The sequence below is a fragment of the Stigmatopora nigra genome, chromosome 17 (assembly GCF_051989575.1).
Source record: "Stigmatopora nigra isolate UIUO_SnigA chromosome 17, RoL_Snig_1.1, whole genome shotgun sequence".
In the NCBI taxonomy this organism is placed as follows: domain Eukaryota; kingdom Metazoa; phylum Chordata; class Actinopteri; order Syngnathiformes; family Syngnathidae; genus Stigmatopora; species Stigmatopora nigra.
The window spans coordinates 10,307,930-10,331,455 of record NC_135524.1 but is presented as its reverse complement, the minus strand read 5'-3'; the positions used below and the strand labels follow the sequence as shown (position 1 = coordinate 10,331,455).

General features: G+C 38.4%; 2 protein-coding genes across 4 annotated transcripts in view; both read left to right on the top strand.

The window, feature by feature from the left end:
* Positions 1–18,057, top strand: sigmar1 (sigma non-opioid intracellular receptor 1). Of its 2 annotated transcripts, XM_077737836.1 has the most exons (7): positions 1–264; positions 381–432; positions 8,718–8,866; positions 9,871–9,963; positions 11,778–11,879; positions 17,841–17,911; positions 18,013–18,057. In XM_077737836.1, exons 1-6 carry the CDS (start codon positions 120–122, stop codon positions 17,843–17,845), a joined length of 546 nt encoding a protein of 181 aa, XP_077593962.1. In that variant the 5' UTR covers positions 1–119; the 3' UTR covers positions 17,846–17,911; positions 18,013–18,057. The 2 variants fall into 2 exon arrangements, with proteins under 2 accessions (XP_077593962.1, XP_077593960.1); XM_077737834.1 differs by lacking the exons at positions 17,841–17,911; positions 18,013–18,057 and having other exon boundaries at positions 11,778–15,187.
* The window catches only part of katnal2 (katanin p60 subunit A-like 2), a 16,925-nt gene continuing 9,259 nt past the window's right edge, over positions 15,861–23,526 (top strand). Inside the window, exons 1-8 of one of the 2 annotated variants that reach the window (XM_077737830.1) lie at positions 15,861–16,148; positions 17,841–17,911; positions 18,013–18,179; positions 18,251–18,299; positions 18,403–18,502; positions 18,586–18,675; positions 19,047–19,091; positions 22,983–23,060. In XM_077737830.1, the coding sequence (XP_077593956.1) occupies positions 16,098–16,148; positions 17,841–17,911; positions 18,013–18,179; positions 18,251–18,299; positions 18,403–18,502; positions 18,586–18,675; positions 19,047–19,091; positions 22,983–23,060 (651 nt within the window). In that variant the 5' untranslated portion in view covers positions 15,861–16,097. The remainder of the gene's footprint in view (positions 16,149–17,840; positions 17,912–18,012; positions 18,180–18,250; positions 18,300–18,402; positions 18,503–18,585; positions 18,676–19,046; positions 19,092–22,982; positions 23,061–23,526) is intronic. The other variant, XM_077737829.1, reaches the window with a different exon arrangement.

The following is a 23,526-nucleotide window of genomic DNA, read 5'->3' as shown; positions in this document are numbered from 1 at the left end:
GTCCCACCTCTGGTGAACCAGGAAGTAGGCGACGATGATTCAATCCCCGAATAGTGCTCGCTGCATAGTTTGTGGGAGCTCAACCTGTTGCTGTCACTGTGCGTCTTTTTGGTCCAACTATGGCTTTATTCCCTCCGTGTTTTCGACTTGCGGTTTTCGTGGGTATCGCCGCCCTTGCCGTGTTATTGCTGAGGCACTGGATGGCTACCAAGAATTATATTTTCAACCACGACGATATCGCTAAACTGACCAAGCAGTACGCAGGTGAGTTTTAACTTTGCGAACGGAAAGCACACTAAAGTACACATTTCACATCTCTTAAAACTATGTCCGTCATGCGTGCCTTGTCTTCCATGCTCATTGTTCGTTTGTTCCCTTAGGCCAGGACCACGACCAGGCCTATTCAAAACTGGTGGTTGAGCTTAGAAAGAGGTAACGCGATCATTAGCTGCTATAATATTTCAAGTTATTGTTTCACATAAACAGCTTCATGACTTATTACTGTATGTTTATGTCAAGGGTTTTGGCTACGTTCGCACAAACTGGCAAACCCCAATACAAGATGTCTCAAAATTGATTAATGATTGCTGTTAGCTTTTATTTTTCATTCCTGGGCAACGCTGGTATCATCCTGAGAGCGTTTTCGTAATATTGCATTATGTTACGACACCGGAGGTGCAGTTTATAAATAGTTATAATCTAAACAAGTTCGGCTGTCAGGTTCATTAATAATTACCTTCGTCCGTAATTATCAATAACTGCAGGAAGACATCTTATTCAATTATTGACATTTAATTAAATAGAAATGGATACAACAGGTAAAAGCCTCCGGAGGGGAGCATTACAGCAAGTGTCCCTTACAACTTCCGAACGTCTCCTCGAATAGACGTTTTCGTCCCATTCTTATGGTCACAAGTTGCAGAGTTGTTGATCATTCCATCACGTATGAGTAAAAACAACATCTGGGACTACAATAACAATCAAAGTATTTTACTAATAACAAAAACAGGGACTAGACCTAACAACATTTAGATTAGAGTAATTATACAACCTCCTTGACCTAAGAATCATATAATATAATCATAATCATATAATCGTTACATACAGAAAAACCCGAAGTGTACGGTTACATAACGATAACAATATTCTTGTTATTGTCCGAATAGCCCTGTCCTCGTCACCAAGGGCCCACCAAATCTCAAGGACCCAGATTGGGTGGATTGTTTGTATAACCATCCTGGAACAGGCTGTCTAGGTTAAAGATGACTTGGTGTGACCTCAACACTTTTGAAAAACAGAAAGAGAATGATTTAACAAAGTAATGAATTAATACAGAGAAAAGAAAGAGAATGATTTAATAAAGAAATGAATTAATATAACTATTATAATAGTAAAACAGAATAAACCCAACATTCCCCCGTTTTTATAATATGTATGTTATTAGTCATTTCTTAGTAATCACTAAATGGTAATGTCGGGTGACTGTGATTTTTCCCGCCTACTCCTTACTCCCATGGCTGGTCTGAAAGAGAAAAAACATAATTATATTCGTCCAATTGGTCCTCGGATTTACCGTACTCCTGGACCTCACTGCTTTCCCCAAACCGTCCCATAAGATACAACTCATGTACTTTAGAATTTGTAGGGGCCATTGCAGTAGTTATAAGTCGGCTTAGCAAGGAGCGCAAACAGGGGATACTACATCACCCACACAATGTTAGGATAGCGGTAATTGTGCCTATAGTCCAAATCTTTAGATTTTCCAAAGGTCTTATCCCACCAATCTGACAATGCGGACGTATCTACTCCAGAGTGCTCTTGCATATTGCGGTTCAGTGTTTGCAGGCCAGTAATGGCCCTGGTGAGAGATCCACTGGGTGACGCGTTGTTCGGTATGAAGGTGCAACATTGTTTTCCAAACATTGCACACACGCCCCCTGTTTCAAGGATCATATCCACCGCTATGCGATTCTGGAACACCATCAGTCTGGTAGCTGCCAGTTGTTCCTTCATGGCCACAAATCCCTGTTCAGTATAATTTCCAAGTTTTGAACATTGTAATGTAAGTAATTTATTCTATCCACATTTTTGTTTGGGGTGATTAGAAGGAAGATAGACTCCCAACCTGCTGCGATCTGATTAGCCAGCTTATACTCATCTGGTACGCCCCGGGGGATGCCAATCGCATCAATGTATGTTGGATCTCCTTCCCTCCATGCCTCTCGACGATGTCGGGAGGGTCGACCCTTCACCTCCGAATTATGAGCCGCCAATTGTATCTCCTCCACTGTGGATGGAAAAACAGACATCGGTAAGAGCAGTGAGACCAAAGTACCTAGTCCTGCCGCGTGTCGGCAGGAGTCGTATAATTTATCTACCACCCCGCCACCATAGGCCAGAACGTGGTATCAGGGGTGTAGTTTGTTTTAGAACGCCGGTACACCACGTCTCATTTATCGCCCCCAGCTTCAGACCATGCCCTGTAAGGTTTAAGCAGGTAAAATGATTAAACAGTGGAAAAATTGACTTCCTATTTACTGCGTAACAAGATAAACACTGTTTCAATATTTCTTTCTTTCTTGCCAAGTAGGACACGTTTTTTCATTTGTAAAAACACTTTTCCCCAAAAGAATGGTGATTGAGGGAGTTGTTAGACCCCATCGTATTTTCTCTTGTCTGGTAGGTTATCCTAATCCTTTGTAAGATGGTTTAGTCTCAATTGAAACCATATGGAGACGTCAAACCCAATATAAAAGAGTTCCCTATAGTTTTATGGTATTGCTTGCTGAGCAATAATCTTTTCAATTAATATTGGTGTTTCCCGTATTTTATTAAGTCAGAAAGTTTATCTTCCCCGTCCCCTCAATGTTTCAATTGAGACCACCCTTTTACCAAAGTAGCTCCACATAGTGCTTGCCTTCTTTACACTCCATTAACAGCGCCCAATTATCCCCCGTTTGGGAAATCCCTGTTTCAGAAATAAATTTCACAGGTTAATATGTCAGTCCAAGCTTTCCAATCTTGACCAATTTCTGCAACAAGGCTTTTCCCAATCTTCAATTTTTTTGCTGTTAATGTACCACACATATTTCCCACCATAGATTGCCCCTTTGTATGGCAACCGGGACGTCGCCGAGTCCAAATATATATTTTCATTTTGGAAATTTGATTTAGTAGGTAATGTTAATTAAATGTAAATGTGTATGTTTCTCGGTTTACCCTCCCGTAAGAAGGTGTATCCTCAATTGAAACGCCTCCGCCTTTTTCTCCAACTGGGGAAAACAACCCTACTGTGGAAAGGAATAGAATCACAATCATCATTAATCTCATTGCCGCAAAAGCAATAATTGTTTTCAACATGACTTTTTGTCTTTGTTTAGGGAGTTTTCCTCTTGAAACGTTTCAATTTAGACAACCTTCTTACTGTGGGAAAGGTGCATCCGTGTCCCCTTTCAGTAACAAGGACCCTCCCACTTTGCGTTGCTCCGATGTTTCTTCTTTTATGCTGCTTATCAGCATCCAGTCTTCAAGAATCACCGTCGCTTCGTCCGTTTCCTGTTGACAAGCAAAATCTCCCTCTGATAGTCTAAATTTGGTGTGTGCGTTTTTTTTTTGTTTTTTTTTTCTGATTGATTCGCCTCATCATCCAATTGTCTTTGTGTAGTGAATAATAACAATTTGTAAGGTCTACCAAACAGGACTTCATATAAGGTCCGCCAATTGTGGATGGTAGACAACTATTATATTAACAAAATGGGAGCCATTATCACTATAAATAGTTTCTGGAATTCCATATCGTGGAATGATATCCATATGATCTAATAAAAATAAAATAAAATCTATATGTATTTTTTGAAATGGATATGTGGGTATGCATATAGATTTAAACCCTAAGCCTTGTAGTGCCGTTGTAGCAAGGCCACCTCCCCCTTGTCGAGACATAGGTCTTCCCTTGACTCAAGCCCAAATTATTTTCTTTTATTGATAGATTATGTCTCGGTGGTCTGCCAATCAAAAAACACAAAAAGACAAACTATCATTCACGCTCACACTCATAAACAGAAGAATTTAGTGTGTTCAACCAGTCTAGCATCCATAATTTCATTTTTTGGGAGTAAACTGGAGTACCCGGAGAAAATCCACAAATTCTCGAGGACGCCATGAATACCCCACATTCCGGAAGGTCTGGATCCACCCCGCATTCATTAGTAGATCCTTTAATATACACACCCCCACTCTAGCCTTTTAACCGTTTGTAAAAAATTTCCTTCAAGTTTCACACAAAGTTATATCCTCTTTAATGCTATCAGTTTAGCTGTTTGTTCCCCGAATTGAGGTCGGAATAGTTTCACATCTAAAGTTTTTATTTTTTACAGCCGCCATGACCTAATGGCCCCCTATCAGGTTTTTTGAAAATCCCAATTCCCTTTAATAGCATGCCAATCACCTTTTAATGCGGCCATCCAATTTTGTTTCTACTTGTTTCAGGTGATAAAATAATCTCCCCCATTTGTAAAACTAATTCATCCACGCCTATTTTATACAACATGACACCTATGGCCTTTATTACGTCGCCTTGACTCCAAATTCTATGAACCAAGATAACACGCCTAATTTGTAAGCGAATTTCGCCCATCCCATTTTGTTCATAGACAACCCATCTACCTAAAGCGTCACTTGTTTCAAAACATGAAAGGCCCCACTAGAATTCGTGCATCCAGCGCCAAATAGAGCCTATTTACACATTTGTCTCAAACTTGTTTTAGATATGGGGTCCCCAATTTCCCAAAATTTCCCAGAATTAATGTACTACCACATCCTGTCAAAAACCCAAAACGACTAACATAACCTGTTTCTAAGCCAGATTCTGGAATTTGGAGAATTTCTCCTTTCCCTCCCTTATCTAAGCTTGTTATTGTCACTCGTTATCACTGTAACATTCAGGCGTATTAACCCCATCGTTGCTAAATTTCTCACCAATTTGCATGCCCTTAATGCCGTAAAAGCAACGTTATTTGGTTGTATCAATTGACCAATGCTTATCCAATCCGTAATATCCTTAAAGTCATCAATATGACCTGTGACAAAGCATATTTCCTCCTGCCAGGACAACAGACAATGTTCTTTCAAGTGCACTTTGAAAAACATTCCATGTTACTCCATTCTTAGGGAAAATATGCTCATCCTAAACCAATTATTTTATTTACAATTCACCTAATTATTTGGATGAATGCCATGAATTTTATCATGCCACTATTGCATTGTAAATTTCCCATCTGATGTCGTTAATCAGCCAAATAATTCAATACCTACTATACTTTGTAAATCACCTCATATGATGTTTACTTAGGACAAGAGTCATTTCCCATAGCCTGTTACCAAAACAAAAATCTACAACAATTAAATGAGAGAAATCAACCTTTTGTTAGACAATTCCTAATTACAAACTTTAATGTTTTAAAAACCTTATCGTCACCAATAGACCATAATATTGTAAATTTTGTCATCCTGGCCTTTTTTTTTCTTTTAAACAGCCAACCTCCTGGATTAAAGTATTTTGAACAATCAAAAAATTCTGAAATAGTATTAATATTATTTTATCCTCCAAAAGCTAGTTTCCTTTAACTAAGAGCCCTTTGAAATCCACAATTGCTCAAAAATGACTATTTTGGTCTATTTCCCAAATCCAAAGCTTTTTACCAAATCAACCTTTTACTGAACAGATTTTCTATCCTCTTAATACATTTCATTTTAAAACCCAAAATATCAATGCGAAAGCATTCGCATAACCTTGCATTTCTTGCAGCCCATGTATTGTTCTTATTCTGAAAAGTCCAAACAGAAAACGCAATTAGCCGTTAACTATGACCTCCACTCTTGCTGCGAAAACAGCATTGTTATCTTATGTTTACAAACCAGCTTTTTCCCTGTGCCCAAATACAACGCTTTTTAGAGAAGACAACCATTAAAACGTCAAATTAACCCCTCTTCCGATATTCAACTACATCACAATATTTTTCCAAGACCCCATATATCCAGAATATGTATGCTGCAAGCACAACAATATGGCAAAAACCCATTTTCTGCCCTCAAGTTTGCTTCAGCACCCCCAAGGCCAATTATTATTATTATAATGTCTTCACGGAAAGGATCCCAAAATTTTAGTCGTTTACACGGTCCGAAACGCTCCCGAAAGCCCAACACAGTTAAATCGTCTGCCCCGCGGCCCACATGTTTCACTCCCATCTAATCAGCAGCCGCTGCACCAGAAACGCTTCCCCCGCAGTTGACACATTTTTTGGCAAGTCTAGAGCATAATAAAAACACAGGTGACATTCCCTGCTAAAATTTAAATGATCATTTTGTATATATTCTTTTGTCTTTTTAAACACCATCTTCCCGTTAGCGGACGGGATCAAAAACCAAGCTGCAATAAGCCATCACATTGCTGTAAATTGACAGTACATATAGGTTATATTAACAAAGCACCACCAGCACTTGGAAATAACCATTCTAATTGTTGTTATACAAGCCCAAGCATCACAAAAAAACCCAATTTATTGTAATCACAAAACGTCATACCCGGATTAACCAAATCAAATACCAGTGTCCCCATTAATTTTCTAGCTCCCTTTATTTTTGTTAAACTTCCTCCGCGCCCGTCACCTATCTCGGTAAATATTTTCCCCGTCAGCCGAGGAGGCCCCGCTATTTTTTCCTTACCAAACAGTACTTTCCCGCCGCCACGGTCTTAAATATATCCCCGTTATCCGAGGGAGCCCCCACTATTTTCCCAAAATAGTATTTTTTTTAACTTCTCCCCGGCCTTATTTCGCCATTAGTGTCTGTGGAACAAGCTGTTACACTTTTATCCACTCACATATTATTTATATATGTATATTACCTCCATTAGTGTCTGTGGAACAAGCTGTTACACTTTTATCCACTCACATATTATTTATATATGTATATTACCTCTATGCATTAGTGCATATATTATCCTGCATTTTATGCATTTTAAGCTGGCCAGCAAACCCATATTTATTTATCCATAAATATAGCTGTGTAATATTTTTAAAGCGCTTTGTCTTTCCAATTTTTTCCAATCCTTACAAGTTAGACGTATTTTTTGGATCGTCATCCAAACCCGCCTTACAACACGTGTTTCCCATATTTTACTTTTATTTTTTGTAGTGAGTTCGTGTGCCTCACACAGTTAACTCTATTATTTATTATTATTATTAATATTATTATTATCTATTCGACTGTATCGACTGTATCTCCTAGGCCTTTCCTAATTTTACTGCAGAAACCACACAAACACCATACAACGTATATTCGTGCCTACCCTTTAGACACAGGACACTCCCCGGCCCCAATATTGTACCTCTAGTACAATACATTCATGCCTACCCCTGAGACACAGGACACTTTCCAGCAAAGTGCCCCACCGTACCTGCCATTGACTAGTATAAACACAGGGTTTTATCGCCGTCACCCAGGACGCGAAACCAGCCCAACAATGGACCTCACATACAATGTCCCTTTAACACATTTGGAAACACCTTCACAACATGCAGACATTAATGTGGACTTACCCGAGATCCATCAGATGTCTCCCTCCAGCAGGAAAAGTCTTCAACCGCCGAGAATCCAGGCGCCCCCGTCGAAAACTCCGGCCCACCAAGGGTTTTGAAGACGCCGTGCGCACGGTCACTTACCAGATGTCGAACAGCGGCGCCTGGGTTCTCGCTCCGGTATATTGACCTCCATGGCTCAGAAGGACCAAAATGTCAGGTTCATTAATAATTACCTTCGTCCGTAATTATCAATAACTGCAGGAAGACATCTTATTCAATTATTGACATTTAATTAAATAGAAATGGATACAACAGGTAAAAGCCTCCGGAGGGGAGCATTACAGCAAGTGTCCCTTACAACTTCCGAACGTCTCCTCGAATAGACGTTTTCGTCCCATTCTTATGGTCACAAGTTGCAGAGTTGTTGATCATTCCATCACGTATGAGTAAAAACAACATCTGGGACTACAATAACAATCAAAGTATTTTACTAATAACAAAAACAGGGACTAGACCTAACAACATTTAGATTAGAGTAATTATACAACCTCCTTGACCTAAGAATCATATAATATAATCATAATCATATAATCGTTACATACAGAAAAACCCGAAGTGTACGGTTACATAACGATAACAATATTCTTGTTATTGTCCGAATAGCCCTGTCCTCGTCACCAAGGGCCCACCAAATCTCAAGGACCCAGATTGGGTGGATTGTTTGTATAACCATCCTGGAACAGGCTGTCTAGGTTAAAGATGACTTGGTGTGACCTCAACACTTTTGAAAAACAGAAAGAGAATGATTTAACAAAGTAATGAATTAATACAGAGAAAAGAAAGAGAATGATTTAATAAAGAAATGAATTAATATAACTATTATAATAGTAAAACAGAATAAACCCAACATCGGCACATCTTTAAATTAAACTAAACGTTCTCAATTTTATTGTCTTCTTAAAGCATGTCTGGAGAGAGTGCGATAGAGAAGGAGAGTGGGACCCTGCGAGAGAGAGTGCGGTGTTCCTATTTGCAGATTGATAAACATGCATGACTGCGAAGTGAAATAGTAGAAAGGAAGCGCTTGTGGTGTGTAGCATGTTTGAAATCTTTCTTCTCAAATGCAAACCACCTTAGGTATCCCGGCCACATCCTGCCAGATGAAGACCTACAATGGGTTTTTCTGAATGCTGGAGGCTTTATGGGTTCCATGTGTGTTCTTCACGCCTCCCTCACAGAATATGTCATACTGTTTGGCACTGGAATAGACACATCAGGACACTCAGGTGAGGACAGAGTACGTTTTACATCACATTCTGTAGAACTACAGTGGTACCTCGCGATACGATCTTAATGCGTTCTGGGACTCAGCTCCTATGTTGATTTTATCGTACCTCAAACGAACGTTTCCCATAGAAATGAACTAAAAACAAATTAATTTGTTCCAACCCTCTGAAAAAACACCAAAAATAGAATATTGGATTGAAAAAGAAACATTTTTATTTCTAATTCGCCATCTATTAACAAAGTAAGAAATAACTAGTGGTCTAATAGTACTAAAACTCGACGGATTTCGGTGGGGGCGGCTTCTTTGCACTTCAACGTGCTTGTAACATAACATAAACAAATTTAAATGAACTTTGATTATGATGCAGACAAAAATAAGATTAATCTAACCTTGCACTAAACTTAACTCTAATTTTGTTTTCAATTTTTATACCTTTTTTCTCCGGGGTTGGCTCTATTTGCTCCACCTCCACCCTGACTTTCTGATGCAACCCATCGAGGGTTGTTTGCTTTTGTCTTCCCTTCAAAATATTCCGAAAATGATGCACACAATGTCCTCACAATAGGATAACACACGGCCACTTGCCAACGAGAACGAGTATATACTCTTGTATTAGCGATCGCTCCACCATTCACATTGATTAATGGGGAAAAAAACAATGAAAAAATGCAATGCCCAGTGCTCGTAGAGATATTACACGAGGGGGTTGTGACCTGAAAGACAGTGCCCACGATGTTCTTATGAGCAGCCCTTGTGTCTGTTGTATGCTCTTATCTCAAAATTTGTCTTGTATCTCAAAATAAATGTTTGCTCAAAAATTTCTCACATCTCAAATTGCTCGTATGTCGGGGCACTCGTATGTCGGGGTAATAGTCTAATTGGCTACTGAAATTTCAATGGATAAGGCTAAAAATAGGTACTTTTAACCCTTGAGGATCTTTTGTTAAATTCTAGATTCAATGGCTTCAACAGTTTGAACCCGTTCTAATTCTCTGTGTCCAGGTCGATACTGGGCTGATATTTCTGACACCCTTGTCTCTGGTACCTTCAGAAGATGGAAGGAGGGAACTACAAAGACTGAACTTTTCTATCCTGGTATGCCTAAACATTTTTACAAAATATATATTAATCATGGTACTCGGACGTTTGGTCGCCCGGGTGTTCGGTCGCCCGGGCGTTTGGTCCCCGTTGGTCGCTAGTCAAATGGTGACAAAGTACTGTTGAAAAAAGCTCTCAACAGGAGTTTAATATCTAAATATCTACTGTTGATTCATGAGAGAGAGAGAGAGGTTAAGTACTGTTTAATATATAAGTACTGTTGAAACAAGCTCTCAAAATTATATTCACAAGAGTTTAATATCTAAATTTCTATATATTTTAGATCTCTCTCTCTCATGAATCAACAGTAGATATTTAAATATTAAATTCTTGTTGAGAGCTGTTTTCAACAGTACTTACTCTGTCACTATTTGACTGGCGACCAAAAGATCGGGGCCCAACGGGGACCAAACGTCCGGCCGACCAAACGTCCGGCCGACCAAACGTCCGGCCGACCAAACGCCCGGGCGACCAAACGTCCCGGCGACCAAACGTCCCGGCGACCAAACGTCCGGGCGACCAAACGTCCGGGCGACCAAACGTCCGGGCGACCAAACGTCCGGGCGACCAAACGTCCGGGCGACCAAACGTCCGGGCGACCAAACGTCCGGGCGACCAAACGTCCGGGCGACCAAACGTCCGGGCGACCAAACGTCCGGGCGACCAAAGGTCCTTGACCTCAACTCTAAATAAGTAAACATAGGTGAATAAAATTTACTTTCTAAACTAAGGTTAATACATTTTATTTTAAGGCATGTTTATTGGCATTCGAGGAAAAATTCTAAATACAATTGAAAAGAGAGCAGCGAATACTGTAATAACAAGTTGATAAAAAACATTTACAGTAATCCCTCAAATATCGCGGCTAATGTAGACCAAGCCGCGATAATTGAAAAACCGCGAAATAGGATCACCCAGTGGTATTTTGAACGGACGTTTCCCATTGAAATGAATTAAAGACAAATTGATTCGTTCCACCCCTCTGAAAAACATCGGATTGGAAAAAATGTTTTATTTCATCTAATTCACCATATATTGACAACGTAATAAATAACAAGTGGTTTAATACTAATAAAATGTGTTTAATCTAACTAAAATTGGGCGGATTTCGCCGACGGGAGACAGAGACGCACAGAGGGGGCGGGGTTCTGGTTTTATTCTCAATGCACTCGTAAACGAAACAAACAAATTTAAATTACCCTGGATTAATATATACAGACACACTCAAACATACGTTTAATGTAACTTTATGCAAAAATGATTTCTAATTTTGTTTTAATCTTTCCAAAGGTCTGTAATTATGTAATTGTTACAAATGGAGCACACTTTGTCAAAATCAAAATGAGGACAAAGTCATCCATCCATTGTCATCCATTCGCTTATCTGAGGGGGCATCACGTTGAGCAAGGAAGCTCAGAATTCCTTACTTTTTTTCATTACAGACCCAAGGGACAAAGCCAAATGCTCTAATATGTGAAACCAATATGCCAAACTAATGTTGACACCATTCATTCAGAAAAATACATAACTGCAAAACTAGTTAAGTTAAACTGCTACTGGGTGAAAATGTAAAAGAAGCTGTATGAAATAGCTAATATAAGAATATCAGCAATGCTGATGAAATATGAAGCATAATGATAAAAACCTAGTGAATATTTCAAATCAACAGCCAAAAATGGTATACTATCACTGAAGGAAAAAAATCCCACAACAGTATAGAAAAAATGTTTGCTAGTGTAATTACAGTATAGTATGATAATGTTCATTTGTTTTACAATAACATTTGATTTGACTTATCCGTCAAACCACAGGTGACACTGTCATGCATGAAATGGGTGAAGCTGCAGGTGTCCAGTGGACGGCCGGGACATGGATGGTAGAGTACGGGCGAGGATTCATACCATCCACACTCAGTACGGTTCTGGTTGACACACTGTTTTGCACCCAGGACTTTGTCACCTTATTTCACACTTTCAAAATCTACGGCAAGTCGATGCTAATGGAAATGGGAACAATACTAGCTGAAGCTGGAGTGTTTTGAAGCAATAGTATTGTCCCACCACCTGCACTAGGACTCCTAGTGTGGTGTTTTCTTTGCTATCTGACATGGAGTCATTTGTTGCCCGGTGATTTTTAATGTGCAATTGAAAGAACATGTTTGAGTTGTGAACCCAATATAATCTGAGCCCTATCAACACTAATACTTCAGTACCCACAGCCTTATACAGTTGTGGTCAAAAGTTTACATACACTTGTGAAGAACATAATGTCATGGCTCTTTTGAGTTTACAGTTATTTCTAGAATTCCGATTTTTCTCTGATAGTTATTGGAACAGAAACTACTTTGTCACAAAAAACATTCATGAAGTTTTTTAAAAAAATGATTTTATGATGGGTTAACAGAAAAAAAGTGATCAAATCTGATGGATCAAAAATATACATAGAGCAACACGAATTAGAAATTTTGGTGACTTAGAAAGTTGTGTCAGTGAAATGAGCTTCATAGCATTGCCTCTTAACTTCTTGTGAGTGATTACGAGTGACTACAGCTGGTGACTTCTCTGAGGCCATTTAAATAGGGCTCATTGGATGCAAAGGTCCACAAACGCTACATTGGGAAAGTCAAAGGAGCTCAGCATGAATCTGAAAAAGCGAATCCTTGACTTGAACAAGTCAGGAAAGTCACTTGAAGCCATTTCAAAGCAGCTGAAGGTCCCAAGAGCAACAGTTCAAACAATTGTTTGTAAGTATAAAGTGCATGGCACTATTTTCTCACTGCCACGATCCGGAAGAAAACGCAAGCTATCACCTCCTGCTGAGAGAAAATTGGTCACGAGAGTGAAGATTCAACCGAAAATCACCAAAATGCAGATCTGCCAAGAATTAGAAGCTGCTGGAACACAGGTGTCAGATTCCACAGTCAAGCGTGTTTTGCATCTCCATGGACTGAGACGCTGCCGTGCAAGATCGAAGTCCTTGCTCCAAAAGTGGCACCTTCGACTGAAGTTTGCTGCTGATCACAGACAAAGATAAGACCTTCTGGAGGAAAGTTCTGTGGTCAGACGAAACAAAAATCGAGCTTTTTGGCCACAATTTCCATCAATATGTTTGGAGGAGAAAAGGTGAGGCCTTTAACCCCAAGTACACCATGCCTACCGTCAAGAACGTTGGTGGTAGTATTATGCAGGGGCTGTTTTGTTCCCAATGGAACTGGTGCTTTACATAGAGTAAATCGGATGATATAAAAGGAGGATCATTCAATTTCTTCAAGATAACCTCAAGTCATCAGGCCAATGATTGGGTCTTGGGTGCAGTTGGTTGTTCCAACAGGACAATGAGTGGTAATAGAATGGCTAAATAAGGCTAGAATTAAGGTTTTCGACTGGCCTTTCCAAAGTTCTGACTTAAACCCCATTGAGAACTTGTGGACAATGCTGAAGAAAGAAGTCCATGTCAGAAACCCATAAAATTTAAATGAACTGCACCACTTCTGTCAAGAGGAGTCATAGATTCAACCAGAAGCTTGTGGATGGCTACCAAAAGAGCCTAATTGAAGTGAAAATGGCCAAGGGACATGTTACCAAATATTAGCACTGCAGTATTTGATCACCAGCAGATTTGATCACTTTTTTATGTTCACCCATAATAAGGTCATAAAAGAACCAAACTTCATGAATGTTTTTTTTTTGTGAAAAAGAAGTATCTGTTCCAATCACTATCAGAGAAAAATCTGAGTTGTAAAAATAACTGGAAACTCAAGAGAGCGATTACATTATGTACTTCGCAAGTGCATGTAAACTTTTGACCACAGCTGTATAATAATCTAACACTCAGCAGCTTCATTTATAAACATTAGAAAACCAGTCACAGTTTCATTCACAATACATATTGTGACTTACTGTAATTTCACGTTTCTGCGTTTAAGCCGCACCCCTAAAATTGCCTTACAAAGTCATTGAATTTTACAATTTAGGCACAGATAAGTGAGGTTTTTTTTTACGTTTTATGTAAGATCGTTTTTATTCTTGAATTTCATTCACACGTCAAATTTTTTTAAGTGTCTTATCTATTTATTTTTTCTCTATTTTGAAATAAATGACCGATCATTGATAAATGATCACCTCTGTGCGGCCCCGCTGAGTGGTTAGCGTCTCGGCCTCACAGTTCTGGGGTCGAGGGTTCTAACCCAGGTGGATCCTCAATGTGTGGAATTTGCATTTTCTCCCTGGGTTTGTGTGGGATTTGTCCAGGTACTCTGGTTTCCTCCCACATCCAAAACATGCATCGTAAGCTGGTTGGACACTTTGAATAGATATGAGTGTGAGAATGATTTTCTGTCTAAATGTGCCCTGCGATTGGTTGGCCTCGAATTCAGGGCTTTTTATTTGTATAACTTCTCAATAACTTATTAAATGTCGTTAAGCACTGATGCAAATTGCGAAGAACTAAACAAATCCAAAGATGTATTAAAATTGTGGCCTGGAACATTGAATCTCTTGTTACATGATAAGTCAGTTGTGATTTGCCATCCCCATCTTTTGTCAACGTTGACTTCAATGGGAGCAAATCTGCTTTTTATTTATTATGCAATGTAATGACTAATTGCCACTTATCAATCAATGTATTGATTGTACTTTTAGATTGCAGTGAAGTGTGCAAAAATTGCAATGTTCAATTAAATCTTTTTATAATATCCAACAAAATAATCTTTTTCTCATATGCATATTTCCCACCTCAATGTGCCCAGTCTAATTTATTGCCTGCTGTTGACATTGATAGTGTGGGATGTTCTTTTCTTTGTTCTGAAAGATCTGGGGAAACAAGTGCTAACAGAAATACAGGAAAGACATTATTGAACCTTCCGTGACCATTCTCTTGATTGGCTCGAGAAAAGGCGAGAGTCTCGTTGTGACTCCATTTCCTAAAGCCTTCATTGCCTCCAGCCAAAGTGGGCGTTAACCTAAGCATTTGTTGAGGTATAAGATTCTCAGGATATAACACCAGAGTTGCCAACCTCTGTCAACCCCATTTCAGTTGTACCCTTTTCCTATTTCCAGAGTTTATCTGGAGTGAATGTGATTAACACAAGATCGAGATGCGCTGAAGTCGCACAAGATGAATCATTCTTCAGAATTTGTAACTCGGATGTATCAGAATGCACTCTTGTTAACAAATACTTATGGTTTACAGTGCAGTTGAATAAAGATGGTGGAAGCCGTGACGATGGTGTGAATTTCTAGGCACATAAATTGGAAATTTAGTACTTTTCTGAAATGGTTGCTTATAAAAGTTAAAGTGACAGTTTTTGGGAGTTTCTGGAATTTAGAGAGACTGTCCGGAATACCGGTGTTTGTCCCGCATTTCCGGGTAAACTGAAATTCCGGAATAGTTGGCATCTCTGTAACACCTTTCATACAATTAGAGGAACGGGATGTCTAGACAGGCCAAGAATGATCAGATTAGAAAAAAGCTTCACAACTGCCACAACAAAGCTACACTCAGTTGCCTGCTGTTTTTCACACATTGTTGAGAAGCCTCTGCCGAGGCAAAATGATCAAATTAGTGGCTATTGTTTTGGTACACAAACCTATAAGTTATTTTTATAGAAATCATTCATAACATTAGCCGTCCAATTAAGTTAAACTGGGAGCGACTGGCTGTGAATCCTCGTATTTCTGTACCAGTGACTGGTGGACGTCTAATACATTTTTACAAAGGCTGCAGTTGAGCTTGGTTTGAACGAGTCCTACACATTTACGATGTCCCAAATTATGGTGCGAAATGTTTTGTCTAACACAGAACCTCGGATCTAGGTACACTTTGTCACATATGAGATAAACAGTCTGTAAACTTGTCCTACAATCGTCAAATAACCTATCGTCTGACATGAGAAATGACGCCAGACGCAAATTATACTTTGGGATCACAGATTACGTGTGTATTAACACGTCGGGGAGTATCATAAATGAGTCAATTGGTCGTTAACATGCAGGGTAGCGATGTGAGTAACTAACTAAGTTAAATAATGAGGTGTTATTACGGTAAGTCCCGAGGGACAAACGAGCCTGTCGATTCTATCAAAGACAATCGCTGAAAGAACGCTAGAGTTAAACGTGATAATTTCACCCATAATGGACCATTCTTATAGTTCTATAAAGCTTGCACATCAAGCTCGAGAGGCGGTAAGTGAATACTTATATTGCTCATACCCGTTATAGTTTTACTATTAAGGTATTAGTTTCATTCAACACTTTTAGCAAGCTATCGCGGAGCTATATTGTATACACTTTTCGTCGTGTGTTTAACGGTTGTATCTTAGACTATTTTTGCTCGTTAACGACGGTTAAATTTAGCTGTAACGGTGTTTTATTGGGTTTGACTGGTTGCCTAGTTACGGTGATTTAGAGGTCTGAATTGTTTGTCGACCTCCACTGGCAAAAAGTGTCATTGCAGTTGGAAGACTTCCCGGAGCAACTTTGTTCTTTTTCTTAATTTTTCATCGAAAGGCTGTTGTTTAATATTATTCACCCACCCATTTTCTGAACCATTTAAAAAAAATAAAACCGCTAATAAATCAGCACAACAATATATTTGGTTTTGCAGCACGCTCCAGATACAGTTTGGTAGCTCTGGTTAGTCCACTCTATCACAAGCCAATTATAGTTGGTGAAAGCGATGACGTATCCCTACGCCTGCGAAAAGGCCTTGGTGTCACCAAATTGAATTCTGATTGGTTGAAGCAACTGTGTTATCGACGCTTGTTTAACGCAGTAGAACCTGCAGAACTGACTGAAGGCCTTAAGTCAGATTTCTGACCCTGGCAACAAATAACGGCTGAAATGAGAAAACACACCTGGAAGCATTGCAACCAGGGGAAAAAGCAATTAAAGGAAGCTAACAGACAATTTGGATATATAAAATAAGTATTCATGGACAAAATATAATTAACATGTGTCTGTGATTCAGATATTTTTAGGCCATCAGAGAAGACCACGACGGCACACTACTGCCTCATTAAGGTTTCGGGGGATGCTGGAGCCTATCCCAGCTGACTTTGGGTCAGAGGCCAGCCAATCGTACTCACAAGGAGAAAGACGACCGTTCATGCCCAAAATCATTCGTAGGGGCTATTTAGAGTGTTCAACTACCGTACTCTGCATGATTTTGGAATGTGGGAGGAAACCCTGTGATAACCCACGTTATGTTAAGTTACGACGTGTTGCCATCAAGTTTCCTCCATTTTCTCGGGCTTGCGTGGGTTATCTCCAGGTTGGCTCTCGCGTCCCAAAACCATGCATGCTCGGCTAATTTGACACTTTAAATTGCTCTTGGGTATGAGTGTAAATGGCTGTCCGTCTTCTTGTGTCCTGGGATTGGCTGGCAACCAATTCACGGTGTCCTCTGCCTCATTCCTGGAGTTAGCTGGATAGGTTCCAGCAACCCATGCAACCCTTGTGAGGATAAGTACGATAGCAAATGAATTACAAAACAAGAACTATACTTCCACAAAAAATGTGAAGAACTTTTCAACTGTAGTAAGCAAACAGTACATTTTCATGCTTTTTTAAAAACCAATTGGAACATTAACGACACTGATTTTTTTTTTTAAATTTGAACAATATACATTGGTGCCTCGACTAAACATACGCACACACACACACACACACACACACACACACACACACACACACACACACACACACACACACACACACACACACACACAATGCACAAGGTGCACTAACTCCCCATCCAATGACATAACATTACACAAGAGAACATTTTTAGAGAGAAAAGTAAAATCTTAGTCAAATTCCTTAGTTCTTAGTCGTGTGATAGGTTTCATCCCGCTCTTTGATGTGACCATGCATTAGGATGAGCTGCGGATTGAAATGAGGAAGAGGAGCCTTCTGATCCTGATCTACCAACATCTGATGAGGCAAGGGTCAGTCATCATTTCAGTATACTCTCTATTTTCACACAGCAGCTTTACGACACACTAGTAAAAAGGACCCTACCTAGTCAGGTTTTGTCTCCATCCCATAGCTTTACGGCTACAGCAGTGGCCTTGGACCATGAAATGAATGGCAGCGTGAAGAAGTTTGAAGTTTGCGAGAATATCGATTTGGAGATGGTATTGCTGGAGTACGAGAGCTACCACTATGTCAAGTTCCAGAAATATCCCAAACTCATCAAGAAAGTAGCAGAACCAGGTGGGGCAATATTAGAAATATATCTTTAAAAAATCCCATTGTGTTTACCAAGGCTAGTCATGTCTTTCCAGTTTCCTGTCAAGGTGAAAGCAGACCTCTAAAATGTGGTGGGAAAAAGAAGTGAGTGTCAATGTCAATGTTTGACCACAAGAATATAATTAAGGTGTATGTATTCTATCCTGTTCTGTTAAAAAAATATCTCATTCACTCATTTTTATGGTAGGGGTTCTTGTTCAGCTGTGAAGCCTCCCCCCAGAGTCCAGCCTCCTAACCTTGGAGGAGACTCCAAGGCGAATGCTTCTGCTGCTCCCATGCGTGCCAACGTAGGAAATTCATCCAACAAATATTTGAATTTATTATTACCATTGATATTTTTTTTTTCTTGTTAACTTTTTTTCCCCACCAGGGTGAAATTTTAGCTTGCCCTCCAGATTTCAGTCTCAATGTTTACCCCATCATTTCTGCTCAAGCTGGCGTGGCACCCATGACCAAAAAGGTGCACTTGAAATTTTAGGATTTATTGTTCCTTCAAGGAAATATTTGACAAAGATTAAGAGATGTATTTTATTATTATAATATTATTTATATAATGTTTTACAATCTGCTAGCAGGTCAGTTGATTTTTTAAAATTTAGAGTTCTACTTGACCTTGTTGAACTCTATTCCTACCCCTAGTTTTTCTGTCACAAATGAAACCACGTAGTACTTCTGAATTAATGTGTCTTTTGGAAACCGCCATCTTTGGGAAGAGGCTGTAATTTGTGGAAACATGCGATATGTGACATAGTTTGCAAATATGCTTTTATCTAAATGATCCTATAATTTCCCCCATGATGTATTTTAAATGCAATGTACATTGTGTTGTAGGTCCAGGTCACTGACATTGCGGGAGGCGAAGGAGACGGCGAAGAGGTGATAATTGTGTTTTTGTTGTTTTGCAGATGTTTTTAAAAAATGTTAATAGAATGCAACACATTCCGATATTTTGATTACTCTAATTTTAGCACTGCAGGGCACACATGAACACATGAACACATCGTCATACGCTGCTGAGGGTATGATGACTACTAGGCTTTTTGTCAAATCAATGATGATGACAATGTCTGATTTTCATTTTCATTTTTCATGACCATAAACCGCATCCACAAAGGTTTACAAGGGAACTATTTGTACCCACAAAGAACCTCAGCGAATTGGATTGGATTGGATAACTTTATTCATCCCGTATTCGTGAAATTTCGTTGTTACAGTAGCAAGTGGGTGAGGATGCAGAAATAGGAATGGCATTTTAGACACAAATAGAAAGGTAATAAGTAAATAAATAAATAAATACATGAATAAATATATAAATAAATAAGCGTGTTGCTGAAAAAAAAAAAAAAATATATATATATATATATATATATATATATATATTTATATATATATATATATATATATATATATATATATATATATATATATATATATATATGTATGTATGTATGTATGTATGTATGTATGTATGTATGTATGTATGTATGTATGTATGTATGTATGTATGTATGTATGTATGTATGTATGTATGTATGTATGTATGTATGTATGTATGTATGTATGTATGTATGTATGTACGTACGTACGTACGTACGTACGTACGTACGTACGTACGTACGTACGTACGTACATACATACATACATACATACATACATACATACATACATAAGCACATATATACATACATACATATATAAGCACATATATACATACATACATATATAAGCACATATATGAATACATATATACATACATACATATATAAGCACATATATGAATACATATATACATACATATATACATACATATATAAGAACATATATACATACTATGAAGACCCGAATAATAGTAAGCACTGGAATAATAGTAGGGAGTGGAAAATTCCAAATTAATTAATAATAGTAGGCACTGGAATAATAGTAGGGAGTGGAAAATTCCAAATGAATTAATAAAAGTAGGCACCGGAATAATAGTACTACTACTACTACAGTGTTCCCTCGCTTATCGCGGTTAATGGGGACCGGGACCCCCCGCAATAAGTGCATTTCCGCGAAGTAGGGGTGCCCCTTCAAAAATGCTTAACGAAACGTGTAACACGTGCACAAAAGCAGCACCAAGCAAAAACATCATAGTAGTCCGTATGGAGGATCTTTTTCTTTTTTTTGCACGTATGAAACATCGTTATTGGGAGTTGTGAACATTGTTTTTTTGGGCGGTGAAGATGCGCCAGTAAACAGCCATGACGTCATCAATGCGATTCCTGAACTCTCACCATGTTATTGACCATTTCTTTGATGCAATTACTAATTCTTATTGAATACTTTGTTTCCACCTCTTGTAAGATGATGTAATTTCTAATTTTAACTTAATATCTTTACATTTTAGATTTTTATTTTTCCTGAAAAAAATCTGCGAAGCTCTGAGTCCGCAATAGCTGAAGCGCGAAGTAGAAAGGAACACTGTACTACTAATATTCATTATTTTTTGAATTTTCCACTCCCTACTATTATTCCAGTGCCTACTATTATTCGGGTCTTCATAGTACATACACATATAAGCACATATATACATACATACATATATAAGCACATATATACATACATACATATATAAGCACATATATACATACATGCATATATAAGCACATATATACATACATATATAAGCACATATATACATACATACATTCATATATAAGCACATATATATATACATACATACATACATACATACATACATATATAAGCACATATATACATACATACATATATAAGCACATATATACATACATACATATATAAGCACATATATACATACATACATATATAAGCACACATATACATACATTTATAAGCACATATATACATACATACATATATAAGCACATATATACATACATATATAAGCACATATATACATACATATATAAGCACATATATACATACATATATAAGCACATATATACATACATATATAAGCACATATATACATACATTTTTAAGCACATACATACATACATATATAAACACATATATAAGCACATATATACAGACATATATAAGCACACATATACTTACATATATAAGCACATATACATACATATATAAGCACATATATACTTACATATATAAGCACATATACATACATATATAAGCACATACAGTGTTCCCCCGCTACTTCGCGGTTCAGCTATCGCGGACTCAGAGCTTCGCAGATTTTTTGGGGGGAAAAAATACAAATATTACATTGAAACAACATATTTTACAGTTTTTTTGTTATAACATGAACAATTCAGATGCCGGAGAGTGACTATCCAGGCTCCTCAAAGCTATTTCCTGCCAAAAAGCTGCTTCAACTGTGTTTTTAATAGAGATAAGACAAGTCATAAAAATGGGAAGCGTTAATACAAATGAAGGAGGTGGAGTACAAAAGGTGTAGTGTACATTTTAATCAATAGGTGTAAATAAAATTCTATTCAAGTAACTTTTAATACATCAGAGTGCAAGAGTATGCAAGATTAAATATAAGATTACAATTCATATTTCACAGTGAGCATGAGTGACTGCCTTGCCATTGGATGTAATTAACCCTCTGTTAGCAATAATGGTAAAAAACATGACACGGTGAAAACACACATCTCGTTTTGCATTAGAGTACACTCCTCTGTTAATGTTATCATTTTAGTTCGTTGTGCATAATAATGAGGGGGTTATAGTTCTGTTTTTAAAATTTTAGTAGCGGTCAATACATTGAGTTTTGCACATTCAATTTATTCTTAGATGACTCATCTCCTTAAAGAATTTTGCCTTACTTAGCGTTTTAGGTTGATATTTCATAATTTGGAAGTGCTAATGTTGACTGTTCAATCTTGTGCGTCTAGACTCTAGCGCATAATATGCAAATTAGAGCTCATTTCCAAATTTTCCTAAAATTTTTGAAATGGAAGCCACATTCCCGAAGTGATTTACCAATGCAACACAATAGTTTTTCTAACCAAACCATGTGTCTTCATCCAAACGGCTGTCAGATCCTAATAAGATGAGTGATTGAATTTCTACACCTTCTCTAAGTGTGTAAACTCTATCTTTTATTTATTAAACAACCATATTTCAAAAGAGATTTTTTTTGGTAGCGCAACAATTGCCTTTTGGTTCTAAACAAGCAGGTGGGTCCAGCAAAGCCAGGTCCCCCTGATTGTACTTCATTGAAAGTATGATAATAATGTGCGCAGAACTAAAGGTGAGCAAAGCGTTATGTAATAGCACAAACCAGCTCATACTTTGTTGCAGGCAAATGTATAGAAAAAAAACTGACAGATATTTTCTTTGCCAGAATACAATAAACATTTTATATAAAGTGCCTTCTGAAAGGATGGCCCGGCGGGTGAGTGGTTAGCATGGCGGCCTCACAGCTCTGAGGTCATGGGTTTGATCCAAGGTTGGTCTTCACTGTCTGGAGTTTGCAACCAACTCCGTTCTGTCCTTCCACTTCTTTTTTGTCACTTTATTACAATCATTACATTTATTACATGGACATCCCAACTCTAGAGGGAGGGCTGGATTACACAATTAGTTTAACTTTATATGCCAATTAACTTATTCAGTCACAGTGATGTAAAAAATATCATTGGCAGTGAACATTTGTAGGCTTTTCCCGGAACAGACTCTGGAAGGGCGCAGGCAGCAGCGGATGACAATCCATTTAAGACTTTAACTGTTATCATTTTGAACTCCAGCTTGAATTTTAATTTTCTGCTCTCTGTTTAGGAGCGGCTGCTGAAGCCCCTCAGTGGTTTTTCAGGAATGAGTGGTGAGATGAAAGAACTTGCTGCAGTCATTAATAAGGTATGCACACATACACTTAATATTTAGTAATTTTTCTATTTTTAAATATTTTTTCACTCCTGAAAAATGAAAATACGGGCTTAAAAGTTTCTAGTACTACTAGTCTAATTGCAATATGCACTAGAGCAGGGGTGGCCAACCCGCGGCTCGCGAGCCGCATGCGGCTCTTTGCCCGGTTTCATGCGGCGCTTACGTCCATATCAAAGTTTGTATTTGTGTTTTATTTGCGTGTGCGCTTCGCTTGAGTTCAATACGGTATTTTCGTCAAATGCGCATGTGCTTGGGATGAAAACACCTCAAAGTTTCCCAGTAGGAGCAAGGTCATTTGAGTAAACGTTTTTAACAGAGTGGGAGAGCTCCCGTGAACCAGAAGCGACAATGAACGGCGTCGCGCACACAAAAAGTATCCCAAAGATCGAGCGTCGGCTGAAAAAGCCACACCCCCTGCGAGGCAGACCAAGGCGAG